At 40.8% G+C, this 20,808-nt stretch overlaps 1 protein-coding gene across 3 annotated transcripts; it reads right to left on the bottom strand.

Moving 5' to 3' along the window:
• Positions 1 to 862: 862 nt before the first annotated feature.
• On the bottom strand, positions 863 to 15,349 carry NFIL3 (nuclear factor, interleukin 3 regulated). 3 transcript variants are annotated; one of them, XM_030968623.1, is made up of 2 exons: positions 15,225 to 15,349; positions 863 to 4,852 (listed from the first exon to the last, which is right to left on the bottom strand). In XM_030968623.1, exon 2 carries the CDS (start codon positions 4,657 to 4,659, stop codon positions 3,286 to 3,288), a length of 1,374 nt encoding a protein of 457 aa, XP_030824483.1. In that variant the 5' UTR covers positions 4,660 to 4,852; positions 15,225 to 15,349; the 3' UTR covers positions 863 to 3,285. The 3 variants fall into 3 exon arrangements, with proteins under 3 accessions (XP_030824483.1, XP_030824486.1, XP_030824485.1); XM_030968626.1 differs by having other exon boundaries at positions 15,236 to 15,254; XM_030968625.1 differs by lacking the exon at positions 15,225 to 15,349 and adding an exon at positions 13,434 to 13,589.
• Positions 15,350 to 20,808: the final 5,459 nt, after the last annotated feature.

Here is a 20,808-nt window from a genome sequence, read left to right as displayed (position 1 = left end):
TCACACTTTGCATTGTCAATTAGCCACCAGTCGATATCACTAGGAAAAAGTTTACCTTGCTAATCAACAGTCATTTTTCAGACTTCTCTTACTTTCCATGAAGCCCTTCACACTAACAATTATCATTAAAGAGAATTTATACTGAGAAGTCTCAGAACTACCAGTTTCTGTATGTGGCCTTCCTTAACATTTGTAATTGAAGACACTAAATGAGAAAGATTCCCCTTTTGCCATGTTTTGTGTTGTTTTGTCAATTGCTAAGTTTACAACAATTTTTGCAAGTTAGAGGATGTTTTGCCAGTTTATTCACACTTACATAAAGCCCATTTTGTGCTCAAAACCAACCTTCTGATGTCCCATTGACAGACTAGATGGCCAGCCAGGGATACTTTTTCCATGGAAGCTGATCATGTTTTCTGCAGTGCAAGGAAGGCAGGTTGGAAGAGCACAGCTATCAGGTCCTACACTTAGATAACTGTGTACCAGCTGAAGGCAGTCCCACTGCACTCTCCCTCCCCACCCCCACAGGACGACTGACAATCCATCTTCCTCATTTCACATCCTGAGGGGAAGAAGGATAAAGATGAGCAAGCAGGGTGAGGGCTCTGCATGAGGAGGCCACCTACATAACAGTTACCGCAATTGAGCAGTTCAGAGTCAGCAGCTGTAGCCAGTAATGGGCTTTGCATGTACCACCCACACTCTTGCAGTTTGTACCTTTAATAGGCATGTGAAAGATATTCCAAGTATTAGGTGGAAAAACAGCAACTTCAGCTCGGGAAGATCAGTCATCAACCAAAATTAATGCCCCTGTGTTGGACTATGATGATGAACATAATAGAAAAGCATGTGGTAGTTTAGATTTGGTTTTGAACAAAAGACAAATTATTTATTTCTTTCTTCAAATGAAGCATAACACTAAGGTATAAAGGGAGTATAAATAACATCTGATTGTGCTCCTAAGCTCCATGCTATAACTTTCTTGCAATGACATCCTTCAACAAATTAACTACATCATTACTGTTAAGTATTAATTGCACAAAACAAATACACAAAATATATAATGAGCTAGAAAGAGGACAACATTCTTCCATCATGACAAACAATTCTAACAAGAAATGGAAAAAAACCCAATAGATCTAGGCTTACACTGATGGCAACACTGAGAGTTTTAAGTCCTCTCCTTGAACACATTACATGTGATAAATAATATGCAAAATATTTAAAGAATTTTATTGTTGCTTACAGAAGATACTTAGCAAGCAAGGAGACAGTAGCCATAACTGCCTCATGTTTCATATCCCCATCATTCAATGCAAATTTTTACATTTCATGCAATAATCCTGAGCTTATTTTCAGTAACATTGAAATGTCATCTATGTTAATTACCAAATACATACAGAGCCCAGTTATGGGGTCTATTGTATCATTAAGGCATGAAAAAAGAATAGCAGTTTATCAACTCTGAATGCCACAAACACAGCACAGCAGTTAGAAGGCTCAAAAAAGCTCAGAAAGTACCAGTGATTTCTGTGCGAAGGTCCTCCCAGAACACAACTGAATCATCAGTTCCTGAAAAGGCACAGAATCAAATCCTGTCCTCACTGACATCAGGGAGTTCTGCCATTGCCTTGACTGCTGGACCAAGCTTCAGAGCTATCAGGAGTGACTCAGACTCCTCTTCATATCCCCAAAAAATTGACAAACTTCCTCTCACTCAAGTCAAGTATTAATTTAAAAAAACAATACCTACATATTGTTTTGTTAATTAGTATTTTAAGCCTATGGAAAGGTTCAATTCATTATACAGTATGGCAATTAATAAAAAGCCTTTTCAGAAAAAGCTTATTTGTTAGTCTGATTTATTAGTATGTTAAAAGAAGGGGGAAGTATCATGAAAAGAACCTCTGCCAAGTTTATGCTCTGTTTATGAATTAATTTTAGTTTTAAAATGAAAGATTTTGGTAAGCCAAACCAAGGATATGTGATACAATTCTAGACTCCATGGTTCAATGGCTCTTCTGAAAGACAAAGAGCACCACAGCCCTGTCCAGTCATCAAGTGAAGAACTAATCATCTGTATAAGTTGTAAGGGGCTAGCAGTGTCTAGATTGTGCAGTTCTTCACACAGCCTCTATTTTACATCTGAGAAGCTCTTGCAAAATGCCCTTTAGCAAGCCAAGGTATTCCAGTTCAGTTAATTAAGCCATTGAAACTAGGGACAAATTGCTGGCAAGACTTACTTCATGCATAATTGCATTATGTCCCATTCTGGGAACGAAAATAGCAGATGATCTTTAACTCTGCAACTGCTATTGCCTAGCCTTTGTGTAAGTATTTACCTAGCTGAGCTCAGAGTTTACAAATCCAGTAGCCTTATACTTCATGTACAGGTGGCCCATGGTCTGCCATGGACAGAATGCTGGTATGCAGGAGGGGTTGACTTTCCATGCCTGCACCCCTTGCAGATGCAAGCCACCCCTTGGCAGAGATGGTGCTGTCCAATTGTGTCACTGCAAGGCTCTGAAAACTTTGCAGATGCACAAATCTGATTTAACTAATTTCACCTAAAACACCAAGTTATAATATTGAAAAATTGTTTGTTACACTAAAACATTCAGGAAACTCATTACTGTCTCATTTGAGATTGAAGGAGAAAAAAAAAGGTTGTTGATATTAGTTACTGGGTTAGAATTTGCAGGACTTTTGGTTAATTTCTACTAAGAAATAAGTTAAAGAAGGCTAAGGCTATAAATTGGTACTGTTTCATTTATAAATATTCACTTTACTTCTCTTCTAAAAAACATGTTAAGGAAAAAGGTGGCCAGAAGGATCACACATGTTGTAAATTGTAATTTGGTTGTTAGGCTGCAAAAACCAAAAATGTAAGTGAAGTTGAGCACAGTGTAAGAAAAAACCCAGTTTTTAATTAACAACTTATTTACAAGTTCATAAAATCAACTGAACTGGAGTAGATGTTCTATGTTTGTCACCAATATTTTATTGTAACTGGTAACTTGCACGCTTTGTAGTAGAACAAAAAGAAATTAAAGTCCACTATATACAGCCTTTGTTCAGGCTACTTGACTATACTCAAGGCATAGTGATCATAGCACAACCTAGTCTTCATAATAATTTGTGCACAAAAAGACACCAATCAGACATTATGTGAACATTACAGTGAAATGACATCACAAGTCCAGTGAAAATTCAGCATCATACAAAACATATTGATCTACTGCAAATGACATCCTTTGAAACAATAAGCCTTTTTTCAGTAGTAAATTAACCAGAGTCTGATGCAGAGATTTGTGTAGTTATAAGTCTTTTAAGTGAAGCAACCTCTGCAGATAAGTTTGCTATGCCCTGCTTCAAATAGAGATTCTCTGACTCAGAGACATTGTAGATATTGTCTTTTATTTCAACAACTCCAGTTTTGCAACCACTCTGAATTTTAACGTTGAGTTCCTTCTGATGCCAGAGTTCTGGTTTAAGTGACCAGTCTTGGATATTAGTCACTTGAACCGAGAAAGGAGTGTGAGAAGAATGCACCAAGTTTTGCACACCATGTTTTTCAAGCTCAAAGTGTCTTTTTGAGGACATGTCAATGGGTGACGACAACTTCTGCGTTGCATCATAGTCATTATCCATTGCTTCCACTTTAACTTGCATGGCTTTGGCTTTGATTCGAAGCTTGTGAGGCAAAGCTGAAGAATTCACTTCTGGAACTTTAACTGTCGCATGAACATTTTTATGTTCAACTGGGGAATGAATTGGACCCTTAGGAACCTGCTGTTCATCTTCTCCATCAGATGACTTTCCAACTACACCATCATCAGTTTCTGACGTTCTCGGGGAATTACTGGAGGACCTATTAACTTGCAAGAGAGGAGGAGAATGTGAGTACACATTAAAGGTAGCTCCCATGTAGTTTGGATATATGGATGCTTTATATGAACCTCTGTCATCTCTTGGTTCTCTCTCTAATTCCATGGGCTCCTGCTTTATAATCTGGAACTTATTTTCAGGACTTCTACAGTTGTTTTGTATACGATTTGGTTGGGTATGCTCTACAGTTGATGTTTCAGACACATCAGATATTGAACTTTGAGGAGAATGTTTAATGACAGAAATACAACTGCTACCAACTATAGATGGTTCATGTTCATCTACAAATGAATTAATATTTGATTTGGAACTCTGATAATCTTGAAAATACACAGTTGTTGAGCTACTGAGTTTCTGTATCTCTTGGGCATAGGCCGCAGAACTAATTAAACCAAACTTTAACTTCAATGAAAGCAGCTCTGCCTTCAAAGTGGCATTCTCTTCTCCCAGTGCAATTAGTTTGTTCTCTAAGACAAGGTCATTCAGTCGTCGCTTTTCACGAGATCTTTTGGCAGCTTCATTATTTTTCCGCCTTTTCTCCCAATACATAGCATCTTTCTTTTCATCTGGAATGAATTCTCGCTTTCTCCGGCAAGCTGAAGATTTGCTCTTTCCACTACTTGCTTCAGTAAGTAGTATATCTTCATTTGTAGACAATTCCTCAGATACTTCTGCTAAGGTCGACTTAAGTACCATGATTTTGTCCACATTGCTACTTGTGTCAACAGGTCCGTGCTCCTTTTTGAGGGTCTGCATTTTTCTCAGCTGCATCAGAAACAATTTGTAGAAGATCTACAGTAAGCAACAGAGCAAGCTATCTCCACAGTACTTCTCACTCCACAACTTGATAAATAAAGCAATTTTAAATCCACACACATTCTTCCTTTTCTTTCATAATCTCAGGCAGAAATGTCTGTCTAGAACCAATTTTCTTAGCAGATTCAATGGGAATCTTCTTAAAAGCCTGAAATAAATAGAGAATGTTATTACTATTTAGGAATTGCTGGATCAAAACACAGAGAAGTAGCTATTGACAAATATTTTATACAAGAACTTTGTTCATTAAACCTGCTGTGATATGAAGACAGCTCAACACTGAAACTACTGATATTCTAAATTTCATGACACCTAGAGGTAGCACATTTGTTTCTGAAACAAATATTATGTGATCCAAGGAAGAATCAATTAAAAAACATTTGAGTTTTGACCCTACAGTAATGCTGTCACAGAACCTTCCATGACATCACTGGCCAAACTAAAACCTTACAACACTTTAAGCTGCAGGACACGAAGCATGATGATGAGCAGCATTGCAAAGTATCCTGTTCCACATTAAAGCATCTCTTCTGAAAACAGCTGTGGTGTATGACTTAGAAATGCTATATATTTGGGTCCTTCAAGGATTAAAAATAGCATAAGTTGATTCAGAGAAGGAGTGTTTTTCTATTGTCTTAAAATACCACCATTATCCATCATCCAATGCTTATCTATTATGCATTTAATTGCCGCTTTTGAATCCTATAAATATATATATATATAATTGTTTGTATCCATCATATTAATTTTAACTAGCAAGTTCACACACATAATTTGGGGAAGTACCTAACTAAAAATATTTTTTTTTAAATTATGTAATTTTTTAGTATCTTACAAAGAAAATGTTAAAATCTATTTTGAAAAATATGTTAGAGAAATAACATTTAATTAAAAATTTGCATTTTGATAAATAGTAGTAATATGTCAAAGTAAAGTTTAATACCATTGAGGCACGTACACCTCCAGAAACAGTATTCACATTGAAGTAAAAGTTTAGACCCAGAAGTGTTACCATTAACAAATAAAAATTAGCTTAACCTTTAGCTTCAGACATTTTAATCATTAAATTTGAACTTCACAGTTTATATTGGCCTTTGTTTTATTTAGTGCCTTTTAATGCAAAAATGCCAAGATCACTTGGTCTTGATCTTAGACACAGCTTCTCAGTATCTAATTTTCTACAGTCAATCATGTTCCTGGTGAAAAGAATGTAGTATGCCAAGTGCTTTTGTAGAACTGACTATCGAGTCAGCAATCATTCTTGCCTGTACAACCAGAAAACAATCAAAAAAAAAAATTAAATAATCAGCCAATTCAGACTAATGACTCTATTTACTGGGAATGTTTTTACAATGACTAATGAAACTAATTTTAGCATTATCAGTCAAGAAAGTTATAAAAGAATTAATTAATTGTATTCTGCCAGTTTTTCTTGTGTTTTCCAGAAGGAAAAGGGGAATGAGTGATGCAGTAACAATTAAGCAGGGTCATAAAGACTAAGGTTTCAAGCTGGGTTCTGTTCCATCAAACCATGCCAATTCGTCCGTCATGAAAAAATTAACACATTTAATAGAACAACTAAGTAGAATTTCCCAAAATCCGTGGTTAATTACTGACATGTAACTATTTGTCTTTGATAATACAGCCCTAATGAAAAAAAGAGTTAGACACCAACCACACCAAAGACACCATCTAATATTTTAGTGCAAAAGCAGCACCACAAATTGTCAGTTTGAAAAGAAAAAATGTACCTCTAATACACAAACAGTTACATAGTTAGACCCTGATCCAAAATTTCAAATGGAGTCAAAAGGGAGCTTTCTGTCAAGACTGAAGGAGCTGGATCAGGTTTAAAAATAAGATGAACCCTACAGCAAAGCAACATCTGTTTCTCCAAATTTTCAGTACAGTTCGATTTGCTGAAGTAGGTGTATAGACATTTTGTCCATTTCACTTATTCAGGGAATCAATTATTTAATTAACATGTATATAATTTCAAATGCAGTATAACTCAACACTTTAAAAAGAGAGAAGACAAGGCCACTTGACCTTTTGTCACATTTGTAGACTATTCAGTCTCTGTAGCATCATTTTACACTAATAGAATACTGGGATTTAATTTCATTATCCTGTAGAACTGGGACTACACAGTAACTGATCTGTAATTGTCTTGATCCACTACTATCACTGTATTCACCTGTACCAGTAGCACACACATTCCATGGCATGCAGCAAGAAATCGTATCATGTACTCAACACCTATGAAATCATTACTTGTCTCCTAGTATGTATCTCAGCCAACTCTCACCTAAGCAAAAACTGCTCAAAACAACTTTTGTGAAATTCCATGTCCTTATCAGTTCACAGCTCTTACTGAATTTAACAATACCAGAGAGATATTTGTTCTCCAGAAAACACACACTAATATGCATATGTCATCATTATTATTAATATATATATATATATATATATATATATATATACGCACCATATAGTCTAAAACATCTACACTTACTTGAAATGGTAGCATAAGCAAGGAAGAACTTATAGAATCACTGGATATTTTAGAAGAACAAAACCATACCTACACAGATTAAATACCTTTTTTTTTCACCTATAATATTCCTATCTTTTATTTCCATGGGATATAAAAGCCATGTTTAGTCTTGAACAAGACTGTATCAGGATAAGAATCTGGACCTTGTCTATCAGTATGGTCTCCAGCTCAAAGCTGTTCCACTTCAGTGTTTGTCCAACATTGTGGTCTAGGAAAAATACTAATAATGGTAATAATAATTAGCAAAAAAGTTTCTGGATTGTGGGTTGTTTTTTCCCTAAACAAATGTAGACTAATGACATAGTTCATCAAGATGACCATATTGATAGATAAAAACTCAACTGCATGTCCAAATATCCTCCCGCAAGCCTAAGACTGGCACTGAGCTGAACTTAGCCCAACCAGCTGCAGAGTTCCTGTCCCTTGTTCCATGGGACATCTGCAGACTGTACAGTGGCATGGCCCAATCTGCTCACTGTAGCACTGTTAACTCCTGTTTTGGCCAGTCTCCCTCCTGTACACATTGTTCCTGGCACAAACAGACAGAATGTAAGTAGCATGCAATCCACAGCAAATATTAAGCATGTATCAAAATGATTGTGTTTTTGCATGCAATATTCAACTTTGCTCTCTGCCAGAGTCCATCAGTAAAACTGTCAAGACAGACATGTAACCCACTGACACAGTCACACGGATTTGCTATTTATGCAGTTACACCTAATGCCATGACTTTCATGAATGAATAAACAACAAAAGGTCTTTAACTCTTTCTGTATTTCTTGAGCACTTTTATTATGGTGGCTGGAACTGTGGTTTTACAAACAGGAGTCAAACCCCTTGTTTACTAATACTTCTTCATGTGGATCGGCCCAATGCTGAGTCTGTAAACAAATTCCATCTGATGATAATGGCAACATGCCTTCAATGGAACCAGCCATTTCCCTTCACTTCACTTGCATTTTATAATTCCACTGGAAAACATGAGTATTTAAACATAAATTAATGAACTGCAATGATTCCTCTGACTACATTTCAAATTCCAATATTTTCCCTTATGATTAATTTTTCAATGGCTTTATCACTCCCTCATAAAGTGTTATAAAACCAACATTTGGTTGGTTGATGTTAATGGCATTGAGTGCCAATTCTACAATGTAATAACACTCGACCCTATTAACTTAATTACAAAGCCAGTTTTGCTCCCCCAGCAATTCTGCCATTGACTTCAGCAGAAGCAGAATACAATCACAGATCCAAGTACTAATGAGACTGTTGTATAGGACTCATGCTGTTGAAGCAAAAAATTATGCACACAGAAATCACAAAAATTAATTTATCCATGGGACTTCAAAAAATACTGAAGCGACAACATGGCACATTCAAGACCTGATCCTGGGGATTTACATATTCACACTGTAATAATGGAAAGGTCTTACAGTTTGGAGGACTAGGCCACAAGCTTACTCTCTTCTGTGTAATGTAGTTACATAAATAATTTCTGTTTTAGAGAACGTATGGGGGCCTCCTCATGTACCTAAGCTTGTCCATAGAGTAACTGCATGCTTTCATTTATATTTAGCAAAATAATTCAAGCTATTTCCAAGCATAATTTTTCAAACATATCCTAGAATAAAATGACTGCTTCATTCTACAGCTCTAGCATTTTGATAGTGATTCTATCACACTAAATGAAATCCTATTTCTAGCATTGGACACTCAAACACAATTCAGTTTTGTATCATTGAATCTACAAAAGGAATATATATCAGTCCTTAAAAATGGAAGAAAATAACAGTTAGGTGTAGCTTCTTTTGTTCTAGGAAAAAAAACATGCTTCTATCATCACCACCACTATATAGCACACTCCAGAGAAACAATTGCGCTTAATGTCCCTGCTTATTTTTAATTGATGTTTTCCATGTTTTGCATAGGTATCTTTAATTATATTACTGCCACCTTTCTGCCCCAGTTTATCAATTTTGAAAATCTGGCTGCATATCAGATAAACTACAACAGAAATTGTTCATAGATTCAAAAGTTACCAGTTTGCCATCCAAATTTTGGAAAATTGAAAGATATATTTTGCACTTTATCTTCAAAGTATTCCAAAACCAGATGCTATCTATCTCAGTACTTTTATGAGGTATAGAAAAAATATCATTCTCATCACACACATGGGACAGGAAGTGGAGTTTAAGCTCAGGTGGTGCATGCACATTGCTGAAAAACTTTGGAGATACTCTACCTCTACTGCTTTCCATGGACAAAAATCATGCCATGAAACTCTGCACCTATCATTATCACGATCATAATTCAGAAATCCAGGGTATTTCCAATCTCCACTGAACTCCTTCAACATACTTCTTCTTGGCCATTACCTGTAACAGTTTGTGAGTTCATGTTCCTGTTGAAGAAAAGCTTTAATGCTGGATACACTGAAATAGTGATATCCCGGGACAGATTTGTGGGCCAGAGGGTGTAGACAACAATGAACAAATGAAGTTACAACTTTTTGAGAAAACGTAGGTGACTGCATTTTATGCTATGATGGACAGGGTATCTGCAGTCACAAAGGGGAAAGCATTTACCATACAAATATCACCACCAATTTCTGCTGTTACGTAGTAATGTGCATAAGGACCATGAATATGTGACCACAGCATGAAGAAATGCAGAGGTATTGCTCCTGTATGCAGTTTCCTTTTCCTACAACTTCATAGACATCCTAAGTGCTTACTGTTTCAGGACCAATGTGTAATTAGGTCAGTGGAACACTGATGATGATAACTTTGTACAAGATGACCCACTTTTGCTAAAATGTTGATCGTGTTATTGAAGGAAAAAATGGAATATGTCCACAAAATATATTCCATCGGGCACATCAGAAATCATTTATTATGACACTGTTCAATCAAATTTAAGGAAAAAATAAATAAGATTATCATGGAACTTGAAATACTATTGCAAATTCATATTACCCAACTCCACGTTGTACACAGAAAGCTGATGTCATATGTAATTTTTACAAAAGGCTTTCTTTGTTAGAAAAATTGCTTAAGTTACATTTTATCTTAAAAACTACAAATTAACTCATTAAAGTATGGCCAGCTTACTGAAGGTAAATTACAGAAATAAAATTTCTATTCGGAGAGCACAAAACATACATTAAGGGTAGCTGTTATTCAGAAAAGATCAGTGAACTTAATAAATGCCAATTGTCCCACATTTTCTTTCATTTCCTTGTGAAGACAGTATGATTCTCCCAGATCTGTTCACATTTCCCAAAACAAGCTATTTATTGCTCTGGTTCAAATGGTGAAAAACAAGATCTAAGAATATTACTGATAGCACCAAGTAAAAATTTAAAATTGAGGAGGAAATAAATATATCTTGGGTTAATATTTAATTCCATATATATAATATATACAGTATACATATGTAAATATGCAATTTAATAACACCATATCACTTTCCAGTATTTTAATAAAGCCTCAGTAGAAACAACTGTTACTGAAGTTATAGTACTATGACAGTATGTTTCTCGTTTCAATGGCTACTTGACAGCAGGAAGAACTAGACTGTGAAAAGCTATAACTTAATAGCAACCATGTTCTGGAAATACAATCTCAGGTTTCCCTTAGTTACAAACCATTAAAAAAAAGCCCACAAAATCAAATATTAATTCTTCTGACAACAAATAGCTTTCTATTATTGAACTGTGTTCTTAAAATGCCAACCATGGACCAGACCTTCAGCTGACCTAAATTTATATGGCTCTATTTAAAGGCAGCAGAATTATGTCAATTAATCCCAGCTGATGCTCTAAACATGTATCTTGTTATATAACAACTGAAGTAAATATATAAAATAAACGCTGGCTGTAAATCGCTGTTATCTACCACTCAGAGCACACAGAGCAGAGAAATAGCAATCTTTAGAGTTCCAATTCTGCGAGATGATCCAGACCACTGCCCATGCTGAGCATTATTTTCTTTGTTGGGTTGCATTCGACTTGCAAAGAGAAGTCTTGCAGCACTGGCATCTATACTGTCAGCTGTTGTGCAGACACCTCTATAGCAAAAACTGGTTAATTATTCAAATACTGCAGGACAGACTGAAAATTACACCAAGGTGGAGCAACTCAAGAAAGGGAAAAAAGCCATGTCTAAATAAGGCATTTTTCCTAATAGAGTATATATTTAATTTATGCCATGAAATTCAATCTCATAGCATGCTATTTTGGACAAGGACCAATTCAACAAGTGAATTAGGAAAAAAACACAAGGTATCTAAGATGGCTTTAGATTTATTTCAGATCTACCTTATAATAAAATTTTTTTTAATAACACTGCTTCTACCACATTTTTAGTCAAGACTAAGCATTCCCTTGTTTACACAATCTTGTTTTTGACAGTCATGCTAATCATGAGTATTAGACAGTTACATTATCTTGTAGCTACCAAAAAAATGTTTTCAAATACTGTAAGGTAAGGCTTTAAAACTGTAAAATACTAACACGGAAATGAATTGTCATTTTCTTTTAGATTGGACTGCAGGAATTGGCCATCTATTTGCATTTTTTTTCTATTACATAGCCTAAGCACATTTATATCTCATAACTGGCTGTAATGATCATGGCAAGGTCACCTAGAAGAGTCAATTAAGCTGATGAGTCAGATACATTGCTTAACAGTGTGTAATAAGACTCAAACAGAGGATTTTATTGTTCATATTATTGCATCACAGTGATGTTATAACAGCAGTGAGATTGCCGTCTGGAAAAAAACTATTGCATAAGCCTAGTTTGCATAACTTTTTGTTAAAATAAGTCAATTTAAAATGAGTTAAAGGTTTATTTTATTTAAGAGTTTTATTCCAAGATAAAAGATTGCAAAAAAGCAGCATGGTGCTGAGATCTTTCTCAGACTCTCTTTTGACTCTATTGCAATAGATAGAATGTCTGTATGTTCTATAAATTTCATCCAAAGCAAGGCAAATACTGTTCCTTCTTAAGGAAGGAGATAAGCTGTTTGGAGGTCATGTAAGTTCATACTGCCCATGGGAAGATTCCTAGCTTCTTGACACCTTCACATCAGTTTCTCAAAACCAAAAACAAACAAAAAATTCCCACCTCAAACCTCAAAACAAAATGCAAAACAACCCCCACCAAAACAGCAGAGACTTGAGGCTTTGGATGCAAATTCAGGAAGCTGGATATTTTGAAAGCTAGTTAAGGGTCCTTTGGAGCACGAGTTAAAAATATAAAGTAAATTAGAGCGGAAGCAGAATATTCTAAAGCTTATTAGCATTTTAACAGTCAAAGATATCTACGAAGTGAGAACTTTTGTAACAGTAACTGTTAGTGCCAATGTTATTAACAATCCTTATTCAGTAGTCCTTGAACTTGTCTATTTAAATCAGGTTTTTGGGCCAAAACACCAAATTCTTATTCATTCGAGTTTCCCATCAAAGTCAACATTTTGATTGAATAAGGACCACAAAAGCAATGCACATAGCAATATTTCAAGCAAGGCTCTGGATTTAATTAATTACTGAAGAGGGCAAAGATAACTCAAAGTAGGTTACATACACACTGGAGCAAACATAACGAAACTAAGTGCAATCATTCAAGTTACAAGGACAACAACAAAAAAAAAAGGGAGGGTGTTTTTAACACAACGGTAACTCCAAAAGAGCCTCACTGTCAAGGCTGTACTTGGCTCTGACAATCAAGTAGCAGAAAAGTTTATGCAGTTACCGAGAATATTACATTTTTAAAATACTTTGCTGCTACTTCCTATAGCAGGTACAATGGACAGAAAGCCTGTGGCTGGGGAACTCAGTTGGGAGGTTTTTGGTCAGAAGCACAGTGATGTTAGTTTCACGTATTGGAGAACCGTTTTAGTAATTAAAAATGAAAAAAATAAAAATAAAAAATAAATATCTCCTCATCTTGAAAGGCAAGTTTTCATCAGCAACTTTCAAGCTATGCTCCTATCGAGGACACAGCACAAGCTGGCCCCAGAGTACCAAACATACAGCCACTGCGACGCCAAACTGACTTGGGGAAAAAAATTACAGAATTGGGCAATGACGATTTTTTTCCCCCCTTTATGATGTTGTTGTCGTTCGTTACGTAAGAAACGACAGAAAACGCTCAGCTCGTGCCTACCTGCGAGGGCCTTTGTCTGGCGATCCCTGCCTGCAGGAGACGGTGGGACTGGGGGGGTGATGGGCAGCGGGGTGGGGACGCTCCGCGGGGCGCGGTGCGGCCCGAGCTGCGGAGACACGGCGCCCGCCGCCGGCCCCCGCACCGTGCCGCCACAAAGGCTGCCCGGCTCGGCCCCGCGGCCCCCTACGTGACCGGCGGCGCATGGCCCCGGGCCGCTCGGCCCCGCGCTGCCAGCCCGCCGCCCCCCGCCGCCGCCGCCGCCCCAGCCCAGAACAAAGGGCTGAGGGGGAGCGCCAGCGCCCCCAGCCCTCGCTCGCCCGCCGCCGCCGCGCCCCGTCGGCCGCCGGGGAAGGGAGGCAGCGGCGACCCCCGCCAGCCACAGAGAGGAGAAGGCGGAGGACTCGTCGGGCTCTGCGCACCCGCTCCGCTCCACCGCCCATCGGGATTGTCACACTGACCTACTACCGGCGGCCGCCCCCGGAGCCCGGCTCCGCTGCTGCCCCGCGGGGGCCGGCGGCACCTGGCCCCCAGCCCGCCGCGGCCGTCAAGGCACGGCCAGGACGGCTCTGCCTCTCCTCTCCAGCGCGGCTGAGATCTCCCGTAAACGCCTTTCTTCCTTAAATTAAGCCGTTCCCGTTTGGTTTGTTTTGGTCTGTTGTTTTGTTTGGTTGGCTTTTTAAAAATTATTTTTCTTTTTTTTTTTTTCCCACTAAAAGCCTGTACCGGAGAGATGCCACGGCGTCTAGGCGAAACGCCTTCCCTAAAAAAAATAAATACAGCCTGATTTAAAACGCCTCCGAAGGCGTAGAGTTAAAAATTCGAGCAAATGCCTCGAACGTCTTACACACGCACGGCTCTGGAGAAAAGACCAGAAATAGCACATGAAGCCACAATTGCTAAAACGCGAAGGGGCTAAATATAGACCCAACACAAATCTCGTTTTAAGGCACCCGGCACGCAGCCGGCGAGCGCGCCTCGCCTCCCCACTTACCCAGTTGTCTACTTCCCTTAATAAACACACTTTAACAAAACCTGTTACAGTTACGGGTTTGGGGGGGCTCTTTTTTCGGGGCGAGAATGTCCTAGTTTCTTTGTAGGGAGATTATAAAATCGCATAATTAGCTCCCTCTTCCCAGCCCCGCTGCCAGCATATTTTGTGGTTACATAATGCAACATTTCCAGGAACTATTATGCGATCGGTCCCGCAGCGCCCAAAAACCAGCGACAAAAAGTGACGGAAAGGGCTGGCTGAGACAAGCGCAGCCCCGGTCCCGGGCCGCTGCCATTGATCCGGACTGCCCGGGGGCAGCATGCCCCTACGCCGCCCGAGAGAGGACTGGCTCTGGCCGGCGGGCTCCGGCAGCAGCACCCGGTGGTTTTGCGGCCGAGGCACGGCGGGCGCTGCCCGGGACCCAGCCCTCCGCCCCGCCCGGCGTCCGCCGCGGCAGCTCCGCTCCCCACCGGCACATTATGCAACGCGGGAGAGCAGCTCCGGCGGCGCTGCCCGGGGCTCGCTGCGAGGACACGCGGGGGGCAGCGCGGCACGCCAGGAACGAGTACGCCCCGACAGCGAAAGCCGTCGGTCGGCATCTTCTGGGCTGCCTCCCGCGCCACCACCCCTCCGCCGAGCCGCCCGCGGCCGCGCAGAGCGGGGCTGCCTCCCGACCCTTCCCCGCCCGGCGGCGGCCGGAGCCGGCTGAGCTCCCCATAAGCAGCAGCCGACCCCCGCCCGAAGCTAGAGCGAAGCACCGGGCGGGCACCCCAACTTTGTACGCGCGCCTTCCTTCCCACCTGCAGCGCACCGCGGAGCGCCGAGCATTCCTCGCCTCGCGCCGGTCCTCGGGCTGGGCGGGCGGGCGGCGGAGCGGAGCGGGCGCGGTGCGGTGCCGCGCCGTGCGGGCGGCGGCGGAGCGGCGGGCGGAGCGCGCGGCGGCGGCGGCGCGGAGGGATGTGTGTTAGTAGGTCAGGGCTGCGCGGCGCGGCGCTCATAGCCCGCATGCCGGCCGCGCCGCGCCGTGACTGGCGGCCGCGACCGGCCAGTCGGCGCCAGGCGCTGCCGGGACCCGGCCAATGGGAGCGCTGGGGGCGGGGCGGGGCGGGGCGCGGGGCGGCGCGCGGTACAGTAGGTCTGTGTGCTGCGATTGCATAACCGCCGGCGGGGGCGGGGGTGGCGCGGGGGGTGGCCGCGCTTACGTAACCGGCGTGGCCGCAGCGCGCTGGGGGCGCTCGCCCCGCGCAGCCTCCGCCCGCTGGGGCGCGGCGCCTCCGCTCCCGCGCGGCGGGGCCCGAGCGCCGCCTCCCCGCCCCGCGCCGCCGCCGCCTCGGCTCCCGCCGCTGTGCCGGGGTGCCCGGCGTTGCGGGGGTGTGTCTGCGCGGCGTGCGGGCACCGAGCCCTCGCACCCGCCGTCTCCGTGCCATCGAACAAGGACGCGGAAGCCACGCTCCCAAGGCGCGTACCCGCGGCCTCGCCACGCGCACGGGTGATCCGCCGGCGGGTCGCGCTGCGGCTCCTGTCACTCCCGGAAAGCAGGGGTGATAATCATAAAAGGCGAGGAGGAGAGAAATGGCAAGGGGGAAGGAACCCGTGGCGGTCTTGCCGGGGCGCCGCCTGGCCCTGGGCTCCGCGGGCGCCAAGGTTTGTCCGCCGGCCTTCGTGGCCGTCAAGGCTGAAGGATTTCGGTGGCGTTGCTTCATCTCCGCCCTCGCCTCTGAGCCGGCAGCGCTGAAGCGCTGCGCGGAAGCGGGGACGCGCTTCGGAGAAGCTGGGTCCCGCTGTCCCTCCCGGGGCGACCCCAGCCAGCAGCTCCCCGTCCCCGCAGCCCGAGCCTTGCCTCCCGGTGAGCGGAGATGCCGTGGGGAGCCTGCTGCTGGTTTTGCCCCCTGTTTAACTTCCGTTTTAGAAAGTGACACATGGCCAGCAAGAAATCCAGCTGGCATCCCAGAATGGGTTTGAAAGCACACGTTTGATTAGGTGTGCAATACGTATCTTCCTCTTGTTTGTCCTCACGGAAGGTTTGTATCTCCATCTCTTTTTTTTTTTTTTTCTTTCAGAAGTAAAATTTATGGAGACAAGAGAAAATTTTCTTTATTAAATCATAGTTCCAGAACGTAAATGATTCCTGATTTCATTCTGTTAAACACTTACCGAAATAGTATAGTTCTCACCAACATTATCCTGGTACATTACTCTGTCATCCTCTATTTATGTGTCAACAGAGATAGCCCTCTGGAGTAAAGCAAACCTAACAGAAAGCAAATTTAGACTATTTTTTTTGTTTATCTCAGCCCTCAGTGTTTTAACACATGTACCCATAATATCCCTCCACAATAAAATCTAAGTGCCTTGAATCCATTTCTAGATTATTTCATGGGTTATTTAATATGAAAGGTCTAATACCCTTTGCTCACATTGGTTTACCCCTCTTCCTTTCCTATTTCTAGTATCTAGCATATGCAGCCTTGTTAAAGGTAACAGACTATGGAGCCCACTGTAACACAAATGGGGATTCAAAAGCAGCTCGGGTCCGAGATCAACCACTGCCTCCACCTGGAGGCTGCACAATCAGGGCTTTTTTTCCCATGCTTCCACTTGCCAGTGGATAACAGACATGCAGGGACAGTTGGCATGCTACTGGAAATGTCAGACATGAGATCCAGCAAAAAGCTTGAAGACCTGCTTGCTCATAAATGTTGGTGGCTTACTTAAGGTCTTAGGCACACTGAAGAACCTATTGAGGAATCTTGTGCAGCCCACATTATGTCCCTCACATATTGCACCAATCCAGTGCACTGAGTTCTTAGGACTGTCAAAAGCCAAAGTAAATCCTGAACCTTCAGGCAGCTTTTTAAATTAAATGGTACATATTGTTTTCACTGTGATAAGTGGTTTCTTATGAATCCTGGGCATACACTTTTAACAACTTTAACTCTCATATCTAGAAGGGGAAAAAAAAAAAGCAGTAGTTCAAATTTGCCTTCATGACTCAGGTTCTTGAAATTCTAGAATTCTAGAAAGAAGTCTCCAAGGCAAATAATATCCTTCCTATGTGGGTGGACAGTCTTGGAAATAATATTCCAGATGGAGTTTGGTCACCTATTTGCTTATATGTTTGTCACTAATTATAATCAGCCATAAAAACAGACCTGATCTTTCTCCCAGATTAGTAGCAAAGATATATTCTATATTTTACATTACTTCTATTTGTTGAAGGTCAGGAAAGTCTAAACCTTTTACAGCAAAATCTGGTCTCACTCTTCAAATCTTACAGTGGGCACTTGACAGATTCAGGGATAAGGTGGGATGCAGGGGTGAATGCTTATATGGTTAAAGGAACATATTCACCACTTTTCTACCTCTCCTGAGATACAGAAAAAATAGCATGGATGAAAGACATAGCTTTGTGTATTCTGCACAAAAGGAGTCTAAGGCTTTTGGGAAAACTAAAAAAGAGAATCATTCTATGATTATCCACCTCTGCTGATTTTCCTATTGGAGGGATGAAGTAGGTCATGAAGATCTTCAGCTAAATTCTCAGCTGACTCTAGCATGGTATGATTTATACTTGCTTTTGGACAGCACAATATTAACTTCAACTCCTTTAGAATTCATTGGTATTTATTGCTACATGACTTAAACTCTCTTAACACTACCTCTGATTTTGGCTTAATGAGAATTTCTGAGGCTACACTGAGTCTTAGTACTATATGGAAGTCTAGAAAGGCATTTGAGAAGCAACTAAAAATATATAACAGAAGTAGTGCCTATCATCTCAAACATTGGTTAACACCTTGGCATTCAGTTGTGTCCATGCCTCTTGGACTTTCCATAATAATATATCAGCTTTGAATATGACCCAACTTGAAATTTAGAATCAGATGAAAATAAAAGTTCCAATGTGTCCAAAGAAAAAAGGCTTTCATTCCTCACTTTTGTTATAGTCCATGTACAGTACAATGTAATAAATGAAATAAATATGGAGCAAAATAAGAATAAAATATTTCTTAAGATTATGCTCTACTAAACACATTTTAATGATTTATTTATATGTGTAGACACACACACATACTCTCTGAAATTAACTGAAGAGATGGTGACTTCTGCTGTTACCCTTGGTTGTCTTGTATTGCTTTCTTTATATCTGTAGGAGGTTTACTACATAGCATTGCAATTACAGAAAACTGTATTCATCAATCTTTTTATATATTTAATGTGATCAGTGCTCAAAAACGTTTGAAACTAACTGACTCCTCCAGGGCTTCCTGCTCAAGAACAGCAGTAGTGAAAATTCCATAAAATAGATGAGATTGTGATTTTATAAAGATCAAAGAGAGAAATAAAATGCACTAAAGAAAAAGGCAAGTCATTTGACTACAGTTGAAAGTATTAATCAAAATATTTCCATGCATCTGGGAACATTTGTGGAAACTGTTCTGGAAAAATATTTGTGCTGTAATGTACTCTTGCTAAAAGCAAACCCGAGAGAAATAGATGTTCACATTGTAACTTAGGCAGACATAAGTGAGGCAATGTTTACTGGAACTGTTAAGTGTGAAGAAACACCAAAAATTTCACAATAAGAGCATGGACAAATAAAGAAAATTTACATTATACTTTTGCACTGCAACAGCCTACTTAAGGCTTCATGGCTATTCATATGGCAAGCTAAGAAGGTTATGGGGTTCAAGTATTTTAGATGAGTTTAAGAGCAAACAAAAATATCCTGTTTCTTATGTCACAAATGCCAGTTCTGCCCATAGACCATGTTACCCACTTAGACTGAGAGACAATATTAGGAACAGCAATATCTCCAGGACTGATGGAAGTATCTGATTTCACCTAGATACTTTAAACACAAAAAGAAGTATTTTCAAATGTTCTTTTCATTAATGAACACATATACTACTAATATGTATAACACTGTCCTTACTGAGGCTCTAAAGATAATGCTGCCAATGTTGTGGAAAGTAGAAACATGTAACACCATTCATTTTCAATGTTGGACTGGAAAACAAATCACTGGAAAACCCTCAAGAATGTGAAAATGTGCCATTTTATGAAGTGTATATTATGCATCTAGAAAGTGGGAAATGCTAAGAATATCACTGAAGAGAAAAATAAAAAAAAAAGAAAGAAAGATGAGTCCTAGCTTCCCTCTTCCCATGACTGAGTAGCAGACATGATCAGTAGGGAATCTGGAGCGCACCACATAAAAACACAGGAGAAGGAAAGCCAGTAGGCACTCTGAGTGACTGAGATGGCAAGGCACACCTTACACCCACATTAATTTGAAAGGAAGGTGGAGATGACACACAGATAGGAAGATCAGCAATTTCTAATGGCCAACAGCACAGGAGGGAGACAAGTCATTGCCACTGGGACAAGTCATTGCCACTGGGAACTGCTTCAGGATGGTGAAACAAGCTCTCCACACTAGGTTCTACTTGGTGGCACCTTGCTCAGAAATTGCCAAGGACCAATGGGGTTTCACATGTGTACTTACTCAGAGCTGTTGACTTTTGAATCACTCTGATTAAATGAGACAGGCCAATAATTTGGAGGATTTGGCTGTGAAGTGAGGATTTCTTGAGAAGTAAGATTAGATCTACTAGAGGGGACCAAAGATCCTTCATTTCCAGAGGCTCTCCTGGTCTGCAGCAACTGAAGCAACTGCTGGTAAGATCTTGTCTAAAGCCCCAGCAGATGAAATTTTGTGACAGAAGCAGGCAAACTACTCCCTCCAACATCTTTTCACACTTTCCCTTTAAACAGTTTTCTGTCCATGTGGATATGAGCAATCTTACCTCCAAAACAAAATAAAAGCATCTTGCGTAAAAGTTTCCCAAATGATAGAATTAACACAAACCTCATTCAGTTAGTCATCTAAATGAATTACTCAAAAATGATAATAAAAGTCACAAAATTCACTGCCTGGTCTCCAGCAGAGCCAAGACAAGGGAAAGTCAAAATTCTTAGTCAGAATCTTTTCAATATGACCTAACACTATTCACTGCTACTTTTCTAGTCATCTATTTTTCTGCTTCATTTGTCATACTCCAAGGTGAGAAATGTGTAAAGAAACCAGTGGGATGGGGGATTTTGGCAGTCATTTCTTAAACACAGTTGCGACTTGGTCTTGCCATTTAATCTTTGTTCACATTAGTCATCCCACTGACTTTGATGATTTACATTTGTGATTAATCCTGACTTCAATTACAGCACTAAATCTTTAAGAAATATACCTTGCTTGGTTTACCAAGATGTTTGGAAATCAGTGTGCTTGACCACTGCAGGCAGAAAGACACTGGGGACAGATATTTTTATATGATGTTGTGTTTTGAGATAGGACGCTGAGAGCAAACATCTCACGATGGGTTT

Source organism: Camarhynchus parvulus, chromosome Z, assembly GCF_901933205.1.
Source record: "Camarhynchus parvulus chromosome Z, STF_HiC, whole genome shotgun sequence".
NCBI classification, from domain to species: domain Eukaryota; kingdom Metazoa; phylum Chordata; class Aves; order Passeriformes; family Thraupidae; genus Camarhynchus; species Camarhynchus parvulus.
Note: the sequence above shows the minus strand (reverse complement) of the source record. Positions and strands in the feature narration are given on the sequence as shown.